Source organism: Entelurus aequoreus, linkage group LG05 (genome assembly GCF_033978785.1).
Source record: "Entelurus aequoreus isolate RoL-2023_Sb linkage group LG05, RoL_Eaeq_v1.1, whole genome shotgun sequence".
Lineage (NCBI taxonomy): Eukaryota > Metazoa > Chordata > Actinopteri > Syngnathiformes > Syngnathidae > Entelurus > Entelurus aequoreus.
Genome location: NC_084735.1, coordinates 19,793,591 through 19,808,590, shown reverse-complemented (window position 1 = coordinate 19,808,590; position 15,000 = coordinate 19,793,591). Strand labels below are relative to the sequence as shown.

The 15,000-nt window shown below is 32.4% G+C and overlaps 1 protein-coding gene across 3 annotated transcripts in view; it reads left to right on the top strand.

Moving 5' to 3' along the window:
- The window catches only part of triqk (triple QxxK/R motif containing), a 40,299-nt gene that overhangs the window by 24,071 nt on the left and 1,228 nt on the right, over positions 1 to 15,000 (top strand). For 2 of the 3 annotated variants that reach the window (XM_062046272.1, XM_062046273.1), the window contains exon 4: positions 6,722 to 6,921. The exons of the other annotated variant lie outside the window; for it this stretch is intronic. In XM_062046272.1, the coding sequence (XP_061902256.1) occupies positions 6,722 to 6,853 (132 nt within the window). In that variant the 3' untranslated portion in view covers positions 6,854 to 6,921. Of the gene's footprint in view, positions 1 to 6,721; positions 6,922 to 15,000 lie in introns of those variants that run through there. 3 annotated transcript variants of the gene reach the window in all.

Sequence of the window (15,000 nt, the reverse complement as noted above, 5' to 3'; positions counted from 1 at the left end):
TTGGAGGCACAAGGTCTTGTGATGCTGTAGAAGTAGAAGACACAGGGTGTTGTGATGCTGTAGAAGTAGAAGACACAGGGTCTTGTGATGCTGTAGAAGTAGAAGACACAGGGTCTTGTGATGCTGTAGAGGTAGAAGACACAGGGTCTTGTGATGCTGTAGAAGTAGAAGACACAGGGTCTTGTGATGCTGTAGAGGTAGAAGGCACAGGGTCTTGTGATGCTGTAGAGGTAGAAGACACAGGGTCTTGTGATGCTGTAGAAGTAGAAGACACAGGGTCTTGTGATGCTGTAGAAGTAGAAGACACAGGGTCTTGTGATGCTGTAGAAGTAGAAGACACAGGGTCTTGTGATGCTGTAGAGGTAGAAGACACAGGGTCTTGTGTTGCTGTAGAGGTAGAAGGCACAGGGTCTTGTGATGCTGTAGAGGTAGAAGGCACAGGGTCTTGTGATGCTGTAGAGGTAGAAGGCACAGGGTCTTGTGATGCTGTAGAGGTAGAAGGCACAGGGTCTTGTGATGCTGTAGAGGTAGAAGGCACAGGGTCTTGTGATGCTGTAGAGGTAGAAGGCACAGGGTCTTGTGATGCTGTAGAGGTAGAAGACACAGGGTCTTGTGATGCTGTAGAGGTAGAAGACACAGGGTCTTGTGATGCTGTAGAGGTAGAAGACACAGGGTCTTGTGATGCTGTAGAAGTAGAAGACACAGGGTCTTGTGATGCTGTAGAAGTAGAAGACACAGGGTCTTGTGATGCTGTAGAGGTAGAAGACACAGGGTCTTGTGTTGCTGTAGAGGTAGAAGGCACAGGGTCTTGTGATGCTGTAGAGGTAGAAGGCACAGGGTCTTGTGATGCTGTAGAGGTAGAAGGCACAGGGTCTTGTGATGCTGTAGAGGTAGAAGGCACAGGGTCTTGTGATGCTGTAGAGGTAGAAGGCACAGGGTCTTGTGATGCTGTAGAGGTAGAAGACACAGGGTCTTGTGATGCTGTAGAGGTAGAAGGCACAGGGTCTTGTGATGCTGTAGAGGTAGAAGGCACAGGGTCTTGTGATGCTGTAGAGGTAGAAGGCACAGGGTCTTGTGATGCTGTAGAGGTAGAAGACACAGGGTCTTGTGTTGCTGTAGAGGTAGAAGGCACAGGGTCTTGTGATGCTGTAGAGGTAGAAGGCACAGGGTCTTGTGATGCTGTAGAGGTAGAAGGCACAGGGTCTTGTGATGCTGTAGAGGTAGAAGGCACAGGGTCTTGTGATGCTGTAGAGGTAGAAGACACAGGGTCTTGTGATGCTGTAGAGGTAGAAGACACAGGGTCTTGTGATGCTGTAGAGGTAGAAGGCACAGGGTCTTGTGATGCTGTAGAGGTAGAAGACACAGGGTCTTGTGATGCTGTAGAGGTAGAAGACACAGGGTCTTGTGATGCTGTAGAGGTAGAAGACACAGGGTCTTGTGATGCTGTAGAAGTAGAAGACACAGGGTCTTGTGATGCTGTAGAAGTAGAAGACACAGGGTCTTGTGATGCTGTAGAAGTAGAAGGCACAGGGTCTTGTGATGCTGTAGAAGTAGAAGACACAGGGTCTTGTGATGCTGTAGAGGTAGAAGGCACAGGGTCTTGTGATGGGAAGATTGATAAGAAGCTTTCTTTCTCTCTTCGTAAATCTCCTTGTAACACCTGAGAGAATCTGTCACAGATCTGTAGACCTTAGTGTACCTTGCTGAGTTGGGATCTTGGCCTTCTATCATTGACATTCCTTCTTTGGTCATCTGAAGAGCTTTAAATCTCTTGGGTTCTGGCTCTTCTTCTGCTTCCACTTCTTCTATCATCTGCCTCTCACTTTTTAAACGTTGCAAGTGATAAACGCGTATTTAGTGAAACGTAAAGAAATGTAAAACTGCATCAATATACATGAATTAAAGATGCATCAATAATTAAATCGTAGCTCTTGAATCATAATCGAATCGTTAGGTGCCCAAAGATTCCCACCTCTATTGTTTTATGCACTTTTTGTCATAGAAAACTGATTATATGGCAAACACAAAATGCAATATTTCCAAATGGAAAATTTGATGTGAAGCCTTGAATAGGTCAATAATTTATTACATTGATTTTAATTTAAAAAATTGTTTTTATTATTATTTCAGTTTTAAAGAAAAAAACACACTACATTGCCGTTTTGTGTTATTAGTGTCAATGAGTCACCATGAATTGATTAACGTGGACCCCGACTTTAACAAGTTGAAAAACTTATTGGGGTGTTTCCATTTAGTGGTCAATTGTACGGAATATGTACTGTACTAAGCAATCCACTAATAAAAGTCTCAATCAATGAATATTGCAACTTTTTCCTGTCGCATTTCACCTGTCCTCTTTTATTCCACTTTTGTATTTATTTATTTATTTTTTGTAATAGTACACAATATTGCCAAAAGTATTTGGCCACCTGCCTTGACTCACATATGAACTTGAAGTGTCATCCCATTCCTAACCCATAGGGTTCAATATGACCTTTTGCAGCTATTACAGCTTAAACTCTTCTGGGAAGGCTGTCCACAAGGTTGCGGAGTGTGTTTATAGGAATTTTACACCATTCTTCCAAAAGCGCATTGGTGAGGTCACACACTGATGTTGGTGGAGAAGGCCTGGCTCCCAGTCGCCGTTCTAATTCATCCCAGAAGGTGTTCTATCGGGCTCAGGTCAGGACTCTGTGCAAGCCAGTCAAGTTCATCCACACCAGACTCTGTCATCCGTGTCTTTATGGACCTTGCTTTGTGCACTGGTGCACAGTCATGTTGGAAGAGGAAGGGGCCCCGCTCCAAACTGTTCCCACAAGGTTGGGAGCATGGAATTGTCCAAAATGTGTTGGTATGCTGGAGCATTCAAAGTTCATTTTACTGGAACTAAGGGGCCAAGCCCACACCATAATTCCTCCTCCACCAAATGTCACACTCGGCACAATGCAGCACAATGTACCGTTCTCCTGGCAACTTCCAAACCCGGACTTGTCCATCAGATTGCCAGATGGAAAAGTGTGATTCATCACTCCAGAGAACGCTGACCCCTCTCTGTCAGTTTACGTAGCCTACCACTTGGTGGCTGAGTTGCTGTTGTTCCCAAACTCTTCCATTTTCTTATAATAAATCTGACAGTTGACTTTGGAATATTTAGGAGCGAGGAAATTTCACGACTGGATTTGTTGCACAGGTGGCATTCTATGACAGTTCCACGCTGGAAATCACTGCAGTGTTTCCCATAAACTGCCAAGATACCCGTGGCGGTGGGGGCGTGGCTATGGGCGTGGTCACCATGACATCGAGTAATTTGCGTAATTGACTACAATGATATGATTTTCTCTAAAAAGGCTCAAAAAATGTATACTTACTAATTAATAATAACAGTTTTGTTTTAAACGTCCATCCATGCATCCATCCATCCATCAATCCATCCATCCATCCATTTTACAATAAAATTACAACACTTTATGTACATATATATATACAGATTTGAACAATAAGTTATTCACTGAAATATATTTATTAATTGTGGTTCTTACAAAAAATATATCTTATAAAAATATAAAAGCTAAAATGTCTCTTAAAGCTCTGCCCCTTTAATTAGTGCATACTAAATAATTTAACATTAGCCTACTACTACAACCATATTATTTACCAGCAACATAAAGTGAAACAGAGGCAGAGGTGTCCTGCCACAGTCAGTAACAAATAAACAGAAAACAGTAGTGGTGGTAGATAGACACAGAGCTTCATCAAACATCTGATCCACTGAACAAAGAGCTCCAAAAATCTTGATCCTACACTTCTCTTTTGTAAAGTAAATCTGAACAGCCGATATGGGCATCTACATCAACTATATGATTTGCCTGAGAAGCTGGACAGGACAAAAAAAAAATTAAAAAAAATCTATTTGTGGCGGCCTTAATTCTTTCGTGGCGGGCCGCCACAAATAAATGAATGTGTGGGGAACACTGCACTGAGAGCGGCCCATTCTTTCACAAATGTTTGTAGAAAGCCTAAGTGCTTGATTTTATACACCGGGCCAAGTGATTAGGTCATCATTTGGATGGGTGGCCAAATACTTCTGGCAATATGGTGTATTTTTAGAATGTATGAACTGATTCCCGGGCGCGGCACCGCTGCTGCCCACTGCTCCCCTCACCTCCCAGGGGGTGGCCAAGGGAATGGGTCAAATGCAGAGGACAAATTTCACCACACCTAGTGTGTGTGTGACAATCATTGGTACTTTAACTTTAACTTAACTTAACATTACTGTCTGTACATGTAGCTTGTCGTTACAACTCCATACTGCGCACGGTACTGTTATTTTATTAGATATGACGTTACCTAGCCAACAGAATACAATTCATCTCGTCAGTGTGCTCGGTGTAATAAACACTGATCCGAAAATAAGCCCTCCTTTGTTGTCGCCATGTCCATCTTCCGCCATTGACATTTTAAACACGAGATCCTTTAACTCATCAGCATATTCATGAGCTAATTAGCATATCCATTTATGGATGATTGTGCACAATTCCCTGCAGGTGTGATAAATAGTGAGAGTGCGTACGGGAGTGCGCAGCATGCTTTTATAAACTATTTTTTTACGTATGTTTGATGTTGGAATCCACGCACAGTTTCATAAATGAGGCCTGTGGTCTGCCAGAGCATAAGAAGATGCAGCATTAGCCAGTGTTCAGACCCTCTAGTGACAAATCAAGTGAGATTTTCATGTCTTCTTGGAGGCTTTTGGGACTAATATGAAAGTGTCTACATTAAGGAGAACCTTTGAGGAGTCTAATGGAGACTGTTATTGAAAGTGTTGACCTTTTGAAGTTTTTTGCAAGGTTCCAAAAAAACAGTAGCAGATATGAAAACTGGAAGTAACATGTCTAAAAACATCAAAGGTTGCTTGGTGCGTGTATAAATACATCTTCACTCTCGTTACCATGGTAACGGGTGTCATCAGACTGCTTTTTTTAGTGAGGATCAAAAGTAGGACTGGAATGTTTGAAGTCCCAGATTCAGTTTCCGCTTCTTCATGACACGAAACATTGTGAGCAGAATTGTTGGACGTTATGTTCTTTTTAAAAATATTACCCTCTTTTTGACATATATTTTCATTGAAAGATATTATTTTTGAAATATTGTTCTTTTTTAAAATTATTTATGAAATATTACGTTCTATTTGAAATATTCCTTTTAAATATTAAGTTCATTTTGAAATATGTTATTTTTTAAATATTACATTGTTTATGAAATATCACCTTGTATTTGAAATATTACGTTCTATTTGAAATATAATTTTTTTAAATATTACGTTCTATTTCAACTATTACGTTCTATTTGAAATATTACTTTATATTTGAAATATTCATTTTTTAAATACTACATTATTTTTTAAATATTACGTTCTATTTCGACTATTACGTTCTATTTGAAATATTTTGTTCTTTCTGAAATATTGTGATCTTTTTGAAATATACAGCTTTTTTTTAAATATTACGTTTTATTTGAAATATTACGTTCAATTTGAAGTAATATGTTCTTTTTGAAATATTATCTTCTATTTGACATGTTGTAATCGAAAGATATTCTCTTTGAAATAGTGTTCTTTTAAAAAAATATTACGTTCTTTATGAAATATTACATCCTTTTTGAAATATTGCGTTATATTTGAAATATTCCTTTTTTAAATATTACGTTCATTTTGAAATATGTTCTTTTTGAAATATTGTGGGTTTTTGAAATATGACATTTATGAAATATCACCTTCACACACATTCATTTTTTTAATATTGCATTATTTTTGAAATATTACGATCTATTAAATATTTTGTTCTTTCTGAAATGTTGTGATCTTTTTGAAATATGAAGCTTTTTTTAAATATTATGTTTTATTTGAAACTATTACATTCATTTTGAAACTATTACGTTCATTTTCAAATATTTAATTATTTTCTTAAAATATTTTGTTCTTTTTGAAATATTACGTTTTATTTGAAACTATTACGTTCTTTTTGAAATATTACGTTCAATTTTAAGTATTATGTTCTATTTATCATTTATTTATTTGAAATATTCCTTTTTTGAATATTACGTTCATTTTGAAATGTTATTTTTTAAATATTGTGGGTTTTTTTAAGATTACATGGTTTATGAAATATTACCTTGTATTTGAAATATTCATCACATTCTTATTGAAATATTACGTTCTATTCGAAATATTTAGTTCTTTCTGAAATATTGTGATCTTTTTGAAATATGAAGCTTTTTTAAAACATTACGTTTTATTTGAAATATGTTCATTTTGAAATATTAAGGTTTTTTTAAATATGTTTTATTTGAGACTATTACGTTCATTTTGAAATATTACGTTCAATTTGAAGTATTATATTTGAAATATTACATTATTTTTTGCAATATTAGATGTACTTTTGCTCAAATACTTTTTGAACAGTTTTTTAATGTAAAATTCCAACAAACACTAAAATATGTTATATGTGAAATATGAGCACTTGGGCTCAGCCTCAACGTCGCCATGGTGACAGAGCTGGAAGATGTCTTTCTCTCTTTTTTTTTATATTTCTTTCTCTTTCTGACTCTTGTTCTTATTCTTTTTTCCTTTATGTCTTTTTCTTGTTCTTTGTTCTCTTTTTCTATTTTTTTTTCTTGTTCTCTTACCCTTTTTCTTTCCCTTTGTCTCTTTCTCCCTCCTCAGCCCTCCCCCAGCGCCCCCACACAGTGGGCTGACCTCCTCCAAAACAATGATCTCAATCAAGTGCAGGCGTTGAAGTGTTTTCCCTCAAAAAAGTGTTTTCCCCCCCCCTCAGACACAAGGGGAAAAAATTAAAACACTTTAAAGTCTTTGAAGTTGAAAGTTTTTTTTTTTTAAAGAAAGCGAGGCTGTTTGGAGGAAGGAGATAAAAGCGGCTCAGACTAACGAGGAGTTGTATTGAATCATTACATCACTGTTATTCTGCACATCTTTGTACTGCAAGATGTACCCATAAATACACTTTCTACTACATTACTTTACATGATGTTTACTTTACCAGCCTAAGCTAGAGGCCCCGCCTCCACCCGCAGACACCAAGACAGTGAATGGCTGACAAGGCGCTTCACTCTTTCTTTTATATAAGTAGTTAAAAAAAAAGTGTGTTCACATTTTTGATGAAACTTATAATACGTGTTAAAACAAGTGATTACATTTTGGGGCTGATGCCTACTTTTTTTAAAAATTTTAAACTCTTGGTAGATCGGGCCTGACAGAGGTCTGCATCCCTGAGTACTTTTATAGTTTCTATTTGTAACATTATTACACACTGATAAAGAGTAGTCCATGATAATAAAAAAAAGTAGTACATGATAACGCATAAGTTACAACTGTTAAATAACAAAACATGACCGTTTTAAGCATATTTACAAGTGTAAAAATAATTTACTACTGTTAAATAATAAAACATGACAGATGCTAGGTGTATTTATAAGTGTAAAAATAAGTTAATTACTGTACAACCAACACATGACCATTTTTAAGCATATTTACAAGTGTAAACGTAGTTTACTACTGTTAAAAACCAAAACATGACTGTTTTTAAGCATATTTACAAGTGTAAAAATAAGTTAACTACTGTTAAATAACAAAACATGACAGATGTTAAGTGTATTTATAAGTGTAAAAATAATTTACTAATGTTAAATAACAAAACATGACAGATGCTAGGTGTATTTATAAGTGTAAAAATAAGTTAACTACTGTTAACAACCAAAATATGACAATTTTTAAGCATATTTACAAGTGTAAAAATAATTTACTACTGTTAAATAACAAAACATGACTGTTTTTAAGCATATTTACAAGTGTAAAAATAATTTACTAATGTTAAATAACAAAACATGACAGATGCTAGGTGTATTTATAAGTGTAAAAATAAGTTAATTACTGTTAACAACCAACACATGACCATTTTTAAGCATATTTACAAGTGTAAAAATAGTTTACTACTGTTAAAAACCAAAACATGACTGTTTTAAGCATATTTACAAGTGTAAAAATAAGAACTACTTTTAAATAACAAAACATGACAGATGTTAAGTGTATTTATAAGTGTAAAAATAAGTTAACTACTGTTAACAACCAAAATATGACAATGTTTAAGCATATTTACAAGTGTAAAAATAATTTACTACTGTTAAATAACACATGACAGATGCTAGGTGTATTTATAAGTGTAAAAATAAGTTAATTACTGTAAACAACCAACACATGACCAGTTTTAAGCATATTTACAAGTGTAAAAGTAGTTTACTACTGTTAAAAACATGACTGTTTTTAAGCATATTTACAAGTGTAAAAAGAAGTTTACTACTGTTAAAAACCAAAACATGACTGTTTTTATGCATATTTACAAGTGTAAAAAGAAGTTAACTACTGTTAAATAACAAAACATGACAGATGTTAAGTGTATTTATAAGTAAAAATAATTTACTAATGTTAAATAACAAAACATGACAGATGCTAGGTGTCTTTATAAGTGTAAAAATAATTTACTATTGTAAATAACAAAACATGACAGATGTTAAGCATATGTATAGTGTAAAAATAATTTACTACTGTTAAATAACAAAACATGACTGTTTTTAAGCATATTTAAATGTGTAAAAATAATTTACTAATGTTAAATAACAAAACATGACAGATGCTAGGTGTATTTATAAGTGTAAAAATAAGTTAATTACTGTTAACAACCAACACATGACCATTTTTAAGCATATTTACAAGTGTAAAAATAGTTTACTACTGTTAAAAACCAAAACATGACTGTTTTTATGCATATTTACAAGTGTAAAAAGAAGTTAACTACTGTTAAATAACAAAACATGACAGATGTTAAGTGTATTTATAAGTGTAAAAATAATTTACTATTGTTAAATAACAAAACATGACAGATGTTAAGCATATGTATAGTGTAAAAATAATTTACTACTGTTAAATAAAAAAACATGACAGTTTTAAGTGTATTTACAAGTGTAAAAATACTTTACTACTGTTAACCAAAACATGACCTTTTTTTAAGCATATTTACAAGTGTAAAAATAGTTTACTACTGTTAAAAACCAAAACATGGCCTTTTGTAAGCATATTTACAAGTGTAGAAATATGATGACTACTATTAAAAAGCAAAACATGACATTTGTAAGCATATTTATAAGTGTGAAAATAAGTTAACTACTGTTGAATAACAAACCTGACTGTTTTTAAGCATATTTGTAGGTGTAAAAATAAGTTAACTAGTGGCAAATAATAAAACATGACAGATGTTAAGTGTATTTATAAGTGTAAAAATAATTTACTATTGTTAAATAACAAAACATGACAGATGTTAAGCATATTTATAGTGTAAAAATAATTTACTACTGTTAAATAACAAAACATGACCGTTTTAAGCATATTTACAAGTGTAAAAATACTTTACTACTGTTAACCAAAACATGACCATTTTTAAGCAAATTTACAAGTGTAAAAATAGTTTACTACTGTTAAAAACCAAAACATGGCTGTTTGTAAGCATATTTACAAGTGTAGAAATATGATGACTACTATATAAAAGCAAAACATGACATTTTTAAGCATATTTATAGGTGTAAAAATAAGTCAGCTACTGTTAAATAATAAAACAGGACAGTTTTTAAGCATATTAGTGTGAAAATAAGTTAACTACTGTTGAATAACAAACCTGACTGTTTTTAAACATATTTGTAGGTGTAAAAATAAGTTAAATACTGGCAAATAATAAAACATGACAGATGTTAAGTGTATTTATAAGTGTAAACATAATTTACTATTGTTAAATAACAAAACATGACAGATGTTAAGCATATTTATAGTGTAAAAATAATTTACTACTGTTAAATAACAAAACATGACCGTTTTTAAGCATATTTACAAGTGTAAAAATACTTTACTACTGTTAACAACCAAAACATGACCATTTTTAAGCATATTTACAAGTGTCAAAATAATTTACTACTATTAAAAAGCAAAACATGACCGTTTGTAAGCATATTTACAAGTGTAGAACTAAGTCAACTACTGTTAAATAATAAAACAGGACAGTTTTTAAGCATATTTATAAGTGTGAAAATAAGTTAACTACTGTTGAATAACAAACATGACTGTTTTTAAGCATATTTGTAGGTGTAAAAAACAAGTTAACTACTGTTAAATAACAAAACATGACAGATGTTCAGCATATTTATAGTGTAAAAATAATTTACTGCTGTTAAATAACAAAACATGACCATTTTTAAGCATATTTACAAGTGTAAAAATAATTTACTACTATTAAAAAGCAAAACATGACCGTTTGTAAACATATTTACAAGTGTAGAAATAAGATGACTACTGTTAAAAAGCAAAACATGACCATTTTTAAGCATTTTTATAGGTGTAAAAATAAGTCAACTACTGTTAAATAATAAAACAGGACAGTTTTTAAGCATATGTATAAGTGTGAAAATAAGTTGACTACTGTTGAATAACAAACAATGACCGTTTTTGAGCATATTTACAAGTGTAAAAATAAGTTAACTACTGTTAAATAATAAAACAGGACAGTTTTTAAGCATATTTGTAGGTGTAAAAATAGTTTACTACTGTTAAATAATAAAGCCAGACAGTTTTTAAGCATATTTATAAGTGTAAAAATAATTTATGACTGGTAAATAACAAAACATGACAGTTTTCTAAGCATATTTACAAGTGTAAAAATGAGCTAACTACTGTTAAATAGCAAAACATGACCGTTTTTAAGCATATTTATAAGTGGGAAAATAATTTACGACTGGTAAATAACAAAACATGACAGTTTTTAAGCATATTTATAAGTGTAAAAATAAGTTAACTACTGTTAGATAACAAACATTACCCGTTTAAGCATATTTACAAGTGGAAAAATAATTTACGACTGGTAAATAACAAACATGACTGTTTTTAAGCACATTTACAAGTGGAAAAATAAGTTAACTACTGTTAAATAACAAACTTGACCGTTTATAAGCATATTTACAAGTGGAAAAATAATTTACGACTGGTAAATAACAAAACATGACAGTTTTTAAGCATGTTTATAATTGTAAAAATAAGTTAACTACTGGTAAATCATAAAACATGACAGATTTTAACCATATTTAAAAGTGTAAAAATAATTGACTACTGTTAAATAACAAAACAGGACAGTTTTTAAGCATATTTGCAAGTGTAAAAATGTACTACTTTCATTGTAAGCGTATGTTTAAGTGTGAAACTACTTTTCTGCAAGTAAATGACAAAACATGACTGTTGTTAAGCATATTTAAAAGTGTAAAAATAATTTACTACTGTTAAATATCAAAACAGGACAGTTTTTAAGCATATTTACAAGTGGACATTTTTTTTACAACTGGTAAATAACCAAACTTGACCGTTTTTAAGCATGTTTATAAGTGTAAAAATAAGTTAACTACTGGTAAATCATAAAACATGACAGATTTTAACCATATTTAAAAGTGTAAAAATAATTTACTACTGTTACATACCAAAACAGGACAGTTTTTAAGCATATTTACAAGTGTAAAAATAAGTTACCTCATTTTTAAAAACCAAAACATGACCGTTTTAAGCATATTTACAAGCGTAAAAATGAGCTAACTACTGTTAAATAACAAAACATGACTTTTTTTAAGCATATTTACAAGTAAAAAAATTATTTACGACTGGTAAATTACAAAACATGACAGTTTTTAAGCATGTTTATAAGTGTAAAAATAAGTTAACTACTGGTAAATCATAAAACATGACAGATTTTAACAATATGTAAAGTGTAAAAATAATTTACTACTGTTAAATAACAAAACAGGACAGTTTTTAAGCATATTTGCAAGTGTAAAAATGTACTACTTTCATTGTAAGCGTATGTTTAAGTGTGAAACTACTTTTCTGCAAGTAAATGACAAAACATGACTGTTGTTAAGCGTATTTAAAAGTGTAAAAATAATTTACTACTGTTAAATATCAAAACAGGACAGTTTTTAAGCATATTTACAAGTGGACATTTTTTTTACAACTGGTAAATAACCAAACTTGACCGTTTTTAAGCATGTTTATAAGTGTAAAAATAAGTTAACTACTGGTAAATCATAAAACATGACAGATTTTAACCATATTTAAAAGTGTAAAAATTATTTACTACTGTTCCATACCAAAACAGGACAGTTTTTAAGCATATTTACAAGTGTAAAAATAAATTACCTCATTTTTAAAAACCAAAACATGACCGTTTTAAGCATATTTACAAGCGTAAAAATGAGCTAACTACTGTTAAATAACAAAACATGACTGTTTTTAAGCATATTTACAAGTAAAAAAATTATTTACGACTGGTAAATTACAAAACATGACAGTTTTTAAGCATGTTTATAAGTGTAAAAATAAGTTAACTACTGGTAAATCATAAAACATGACAGATTTTAACAATATGTAAAGTGTAAAAATAATTTACTACTGTTAAATAACAAAACAGGACATTTTTTAAGCATATTTGCAAGTGTAAAAATGTCCTACTGTTAAATAACATAACATGATCATTTTAAGCGTATGTTTAAGTGTAAAACTAGTTTTCTACTGGTAAATTACAAAACATGACCGTTTTTAAGCATATGTAAAAGTGTAAAAATAATTTACTACTGTTAAATAACAAACATGACCATTTTTAAGCATATTTACAAGTGGAAAAACAAGTGAACTACTATTAAATAACAAACATGACTGTTTTTAAGCATATTTACAAGTGGAAAAATAATTTACGACTGGTAAATAACAAAGCATGACAGTTTTTAAGCATGTTTATAAGTGTAAAAATAAGTTAACTGGTAAATCATAAAACATGACAGATTTTAACCATATGTAAAGTGTAAAAATAATTGACTACTGTTAAATAACAAAACAGGACAGTTTTTAAGCATATTTGCAAGTGTAAAAATGTACTACTTTCGTTTTAAGCGTAAGTGTAAGTGTGAAACTAGTTTTCTACTGGTAAATAACAAAACATGACAGTTTTTAAGCATATGTAAAAGTGTAAAAATAACTTAATACTGTTAAATAATAAAACATACTCAAACATTTTAGTTGAGGCGGACGACCGCCCGCTTTAAAAAGTGTGAAAGAATTGATTGAAGATAAATGATTAAAGTCGAGCAGCAATACTTTAAAGTACTTTTGTTGTTGTTGTTGTTGTTGTCCACTTTACTACATTTTAATCATTTTTGTTGTCGTTGAGTAAGCACCAATCATCCGCTCTCTTTTCAAGCCGCACACTCTCCTGCGCTGATGACTAAGTTTCCTGGCTAATGACTTCGCCCGCCAGATGACAAACAAAGCCAGAGAGTCAAAGTGGTCCTCGTGGAACTGCAGCTGATGAAGATTGTTTGCTTTAATGAACGAGCACTCAAACAATCTCTCTCAAGTCGCCAGCCACTCCTTTATTTTGAAAGGGACAATTAAACAATAGAAAATCCAAAATAGGCCATTACTCTTGAAGGAAAGTTTCTTCAGTTCTGTTCACTTATGTATCATAACCATAATAAAGTCATGTATCATCTCCACATCAACATAGCATTAAGAAATGGACTGGAGGGCGCAAACATTAGCATGTATCTCACATAACTATGCTAGTGTTGCTAACATTATATTTTTAACATGGTGCTAATTTATCAACACCAGCATAGCTATGTGAGCTACATGCTAACATCACATTTTAACATTATGCTAGGTTATCAATATTAGCATAGCTATGTGAGCTACATACAAACATCACATTTTAACATTATGGTAGGTTAGCAACATTAGCATAGCTATGTGAGCTACATGCTGACATCACATTTTAACATTATGCTAGGTTAGCAACAATAGCATAGGTATGTGAGCTTCATGCTAACATTACATTTTAATAGCATGCTAAGTTATCAACACTAGCGTAGCTATGTGAGCTACTTGCTATGATAAAATGTTACCATATGCTAAGTTATCAACACTGGCATAGCTATGTGAGCTACATGCAAACATCACATTTTACCATATGCTAGGTTAGCAACATTAGCATAGTTATGTGAGCTACATGCTAACATTACATTTCAACATCCTGTTAAGTTGGCAACACTAGCCTAGCTATGTGAGCTACATGTAAACATCACATTTGAACATGATGCTAGGTTAGCAACATTGGCATATGTATGTGAGCTACATGCTAACATTACATTTCAACATCCTGCTAAGCTATCAACACCAGCATAACTATGTGAGTTACATGCAAACATCACATTTTACCATATGCTAGGTTAGCAACATTAGCATAGTTATGTGAACTACATGCTAACATTACATTTTAATAGCATGCTAAGTTATCAACACTAGCCTAGCTATGTGAGCTACTTGCTATAATTAAATTTGACCAGATGCTAAGTTATCAACACTAGCATAGCTATGTGACACCACATTTTAACATTATGCTAGGTTAGCAACATTAGTATAGTTATGTGAGCTACATGCTAACATTACATTTCAACATCTTGCAAACTTGGCAACACTAGCCTAGCTATATGAGCTACATGCTAACATTACATTTTAACATTATGCTAGGTTAGCAACATTGGCATAGTTATGTGAGCTACATGCTAACATTACATTTCAACATCCTGCCAAGTTAACAACACTAGCCTAGCTATGTGAGCTACATGCTAACATCACATTTTAACATTATGCTATGTTAGCAACATTAGCATACGTATGTGAGCTACATGCTAACATTATATTTTAATAGCATGCTAAGTTATCAACACTAGCATAGCTGTGTGAGCTACTTGCTATAATTAAATTTTACCAGATGCTAAGTTATCAACACTAGCATAGCTATGTGAGCTAAATGCAAACATCACATTTTACCATATGCTAGGTTAGCAACA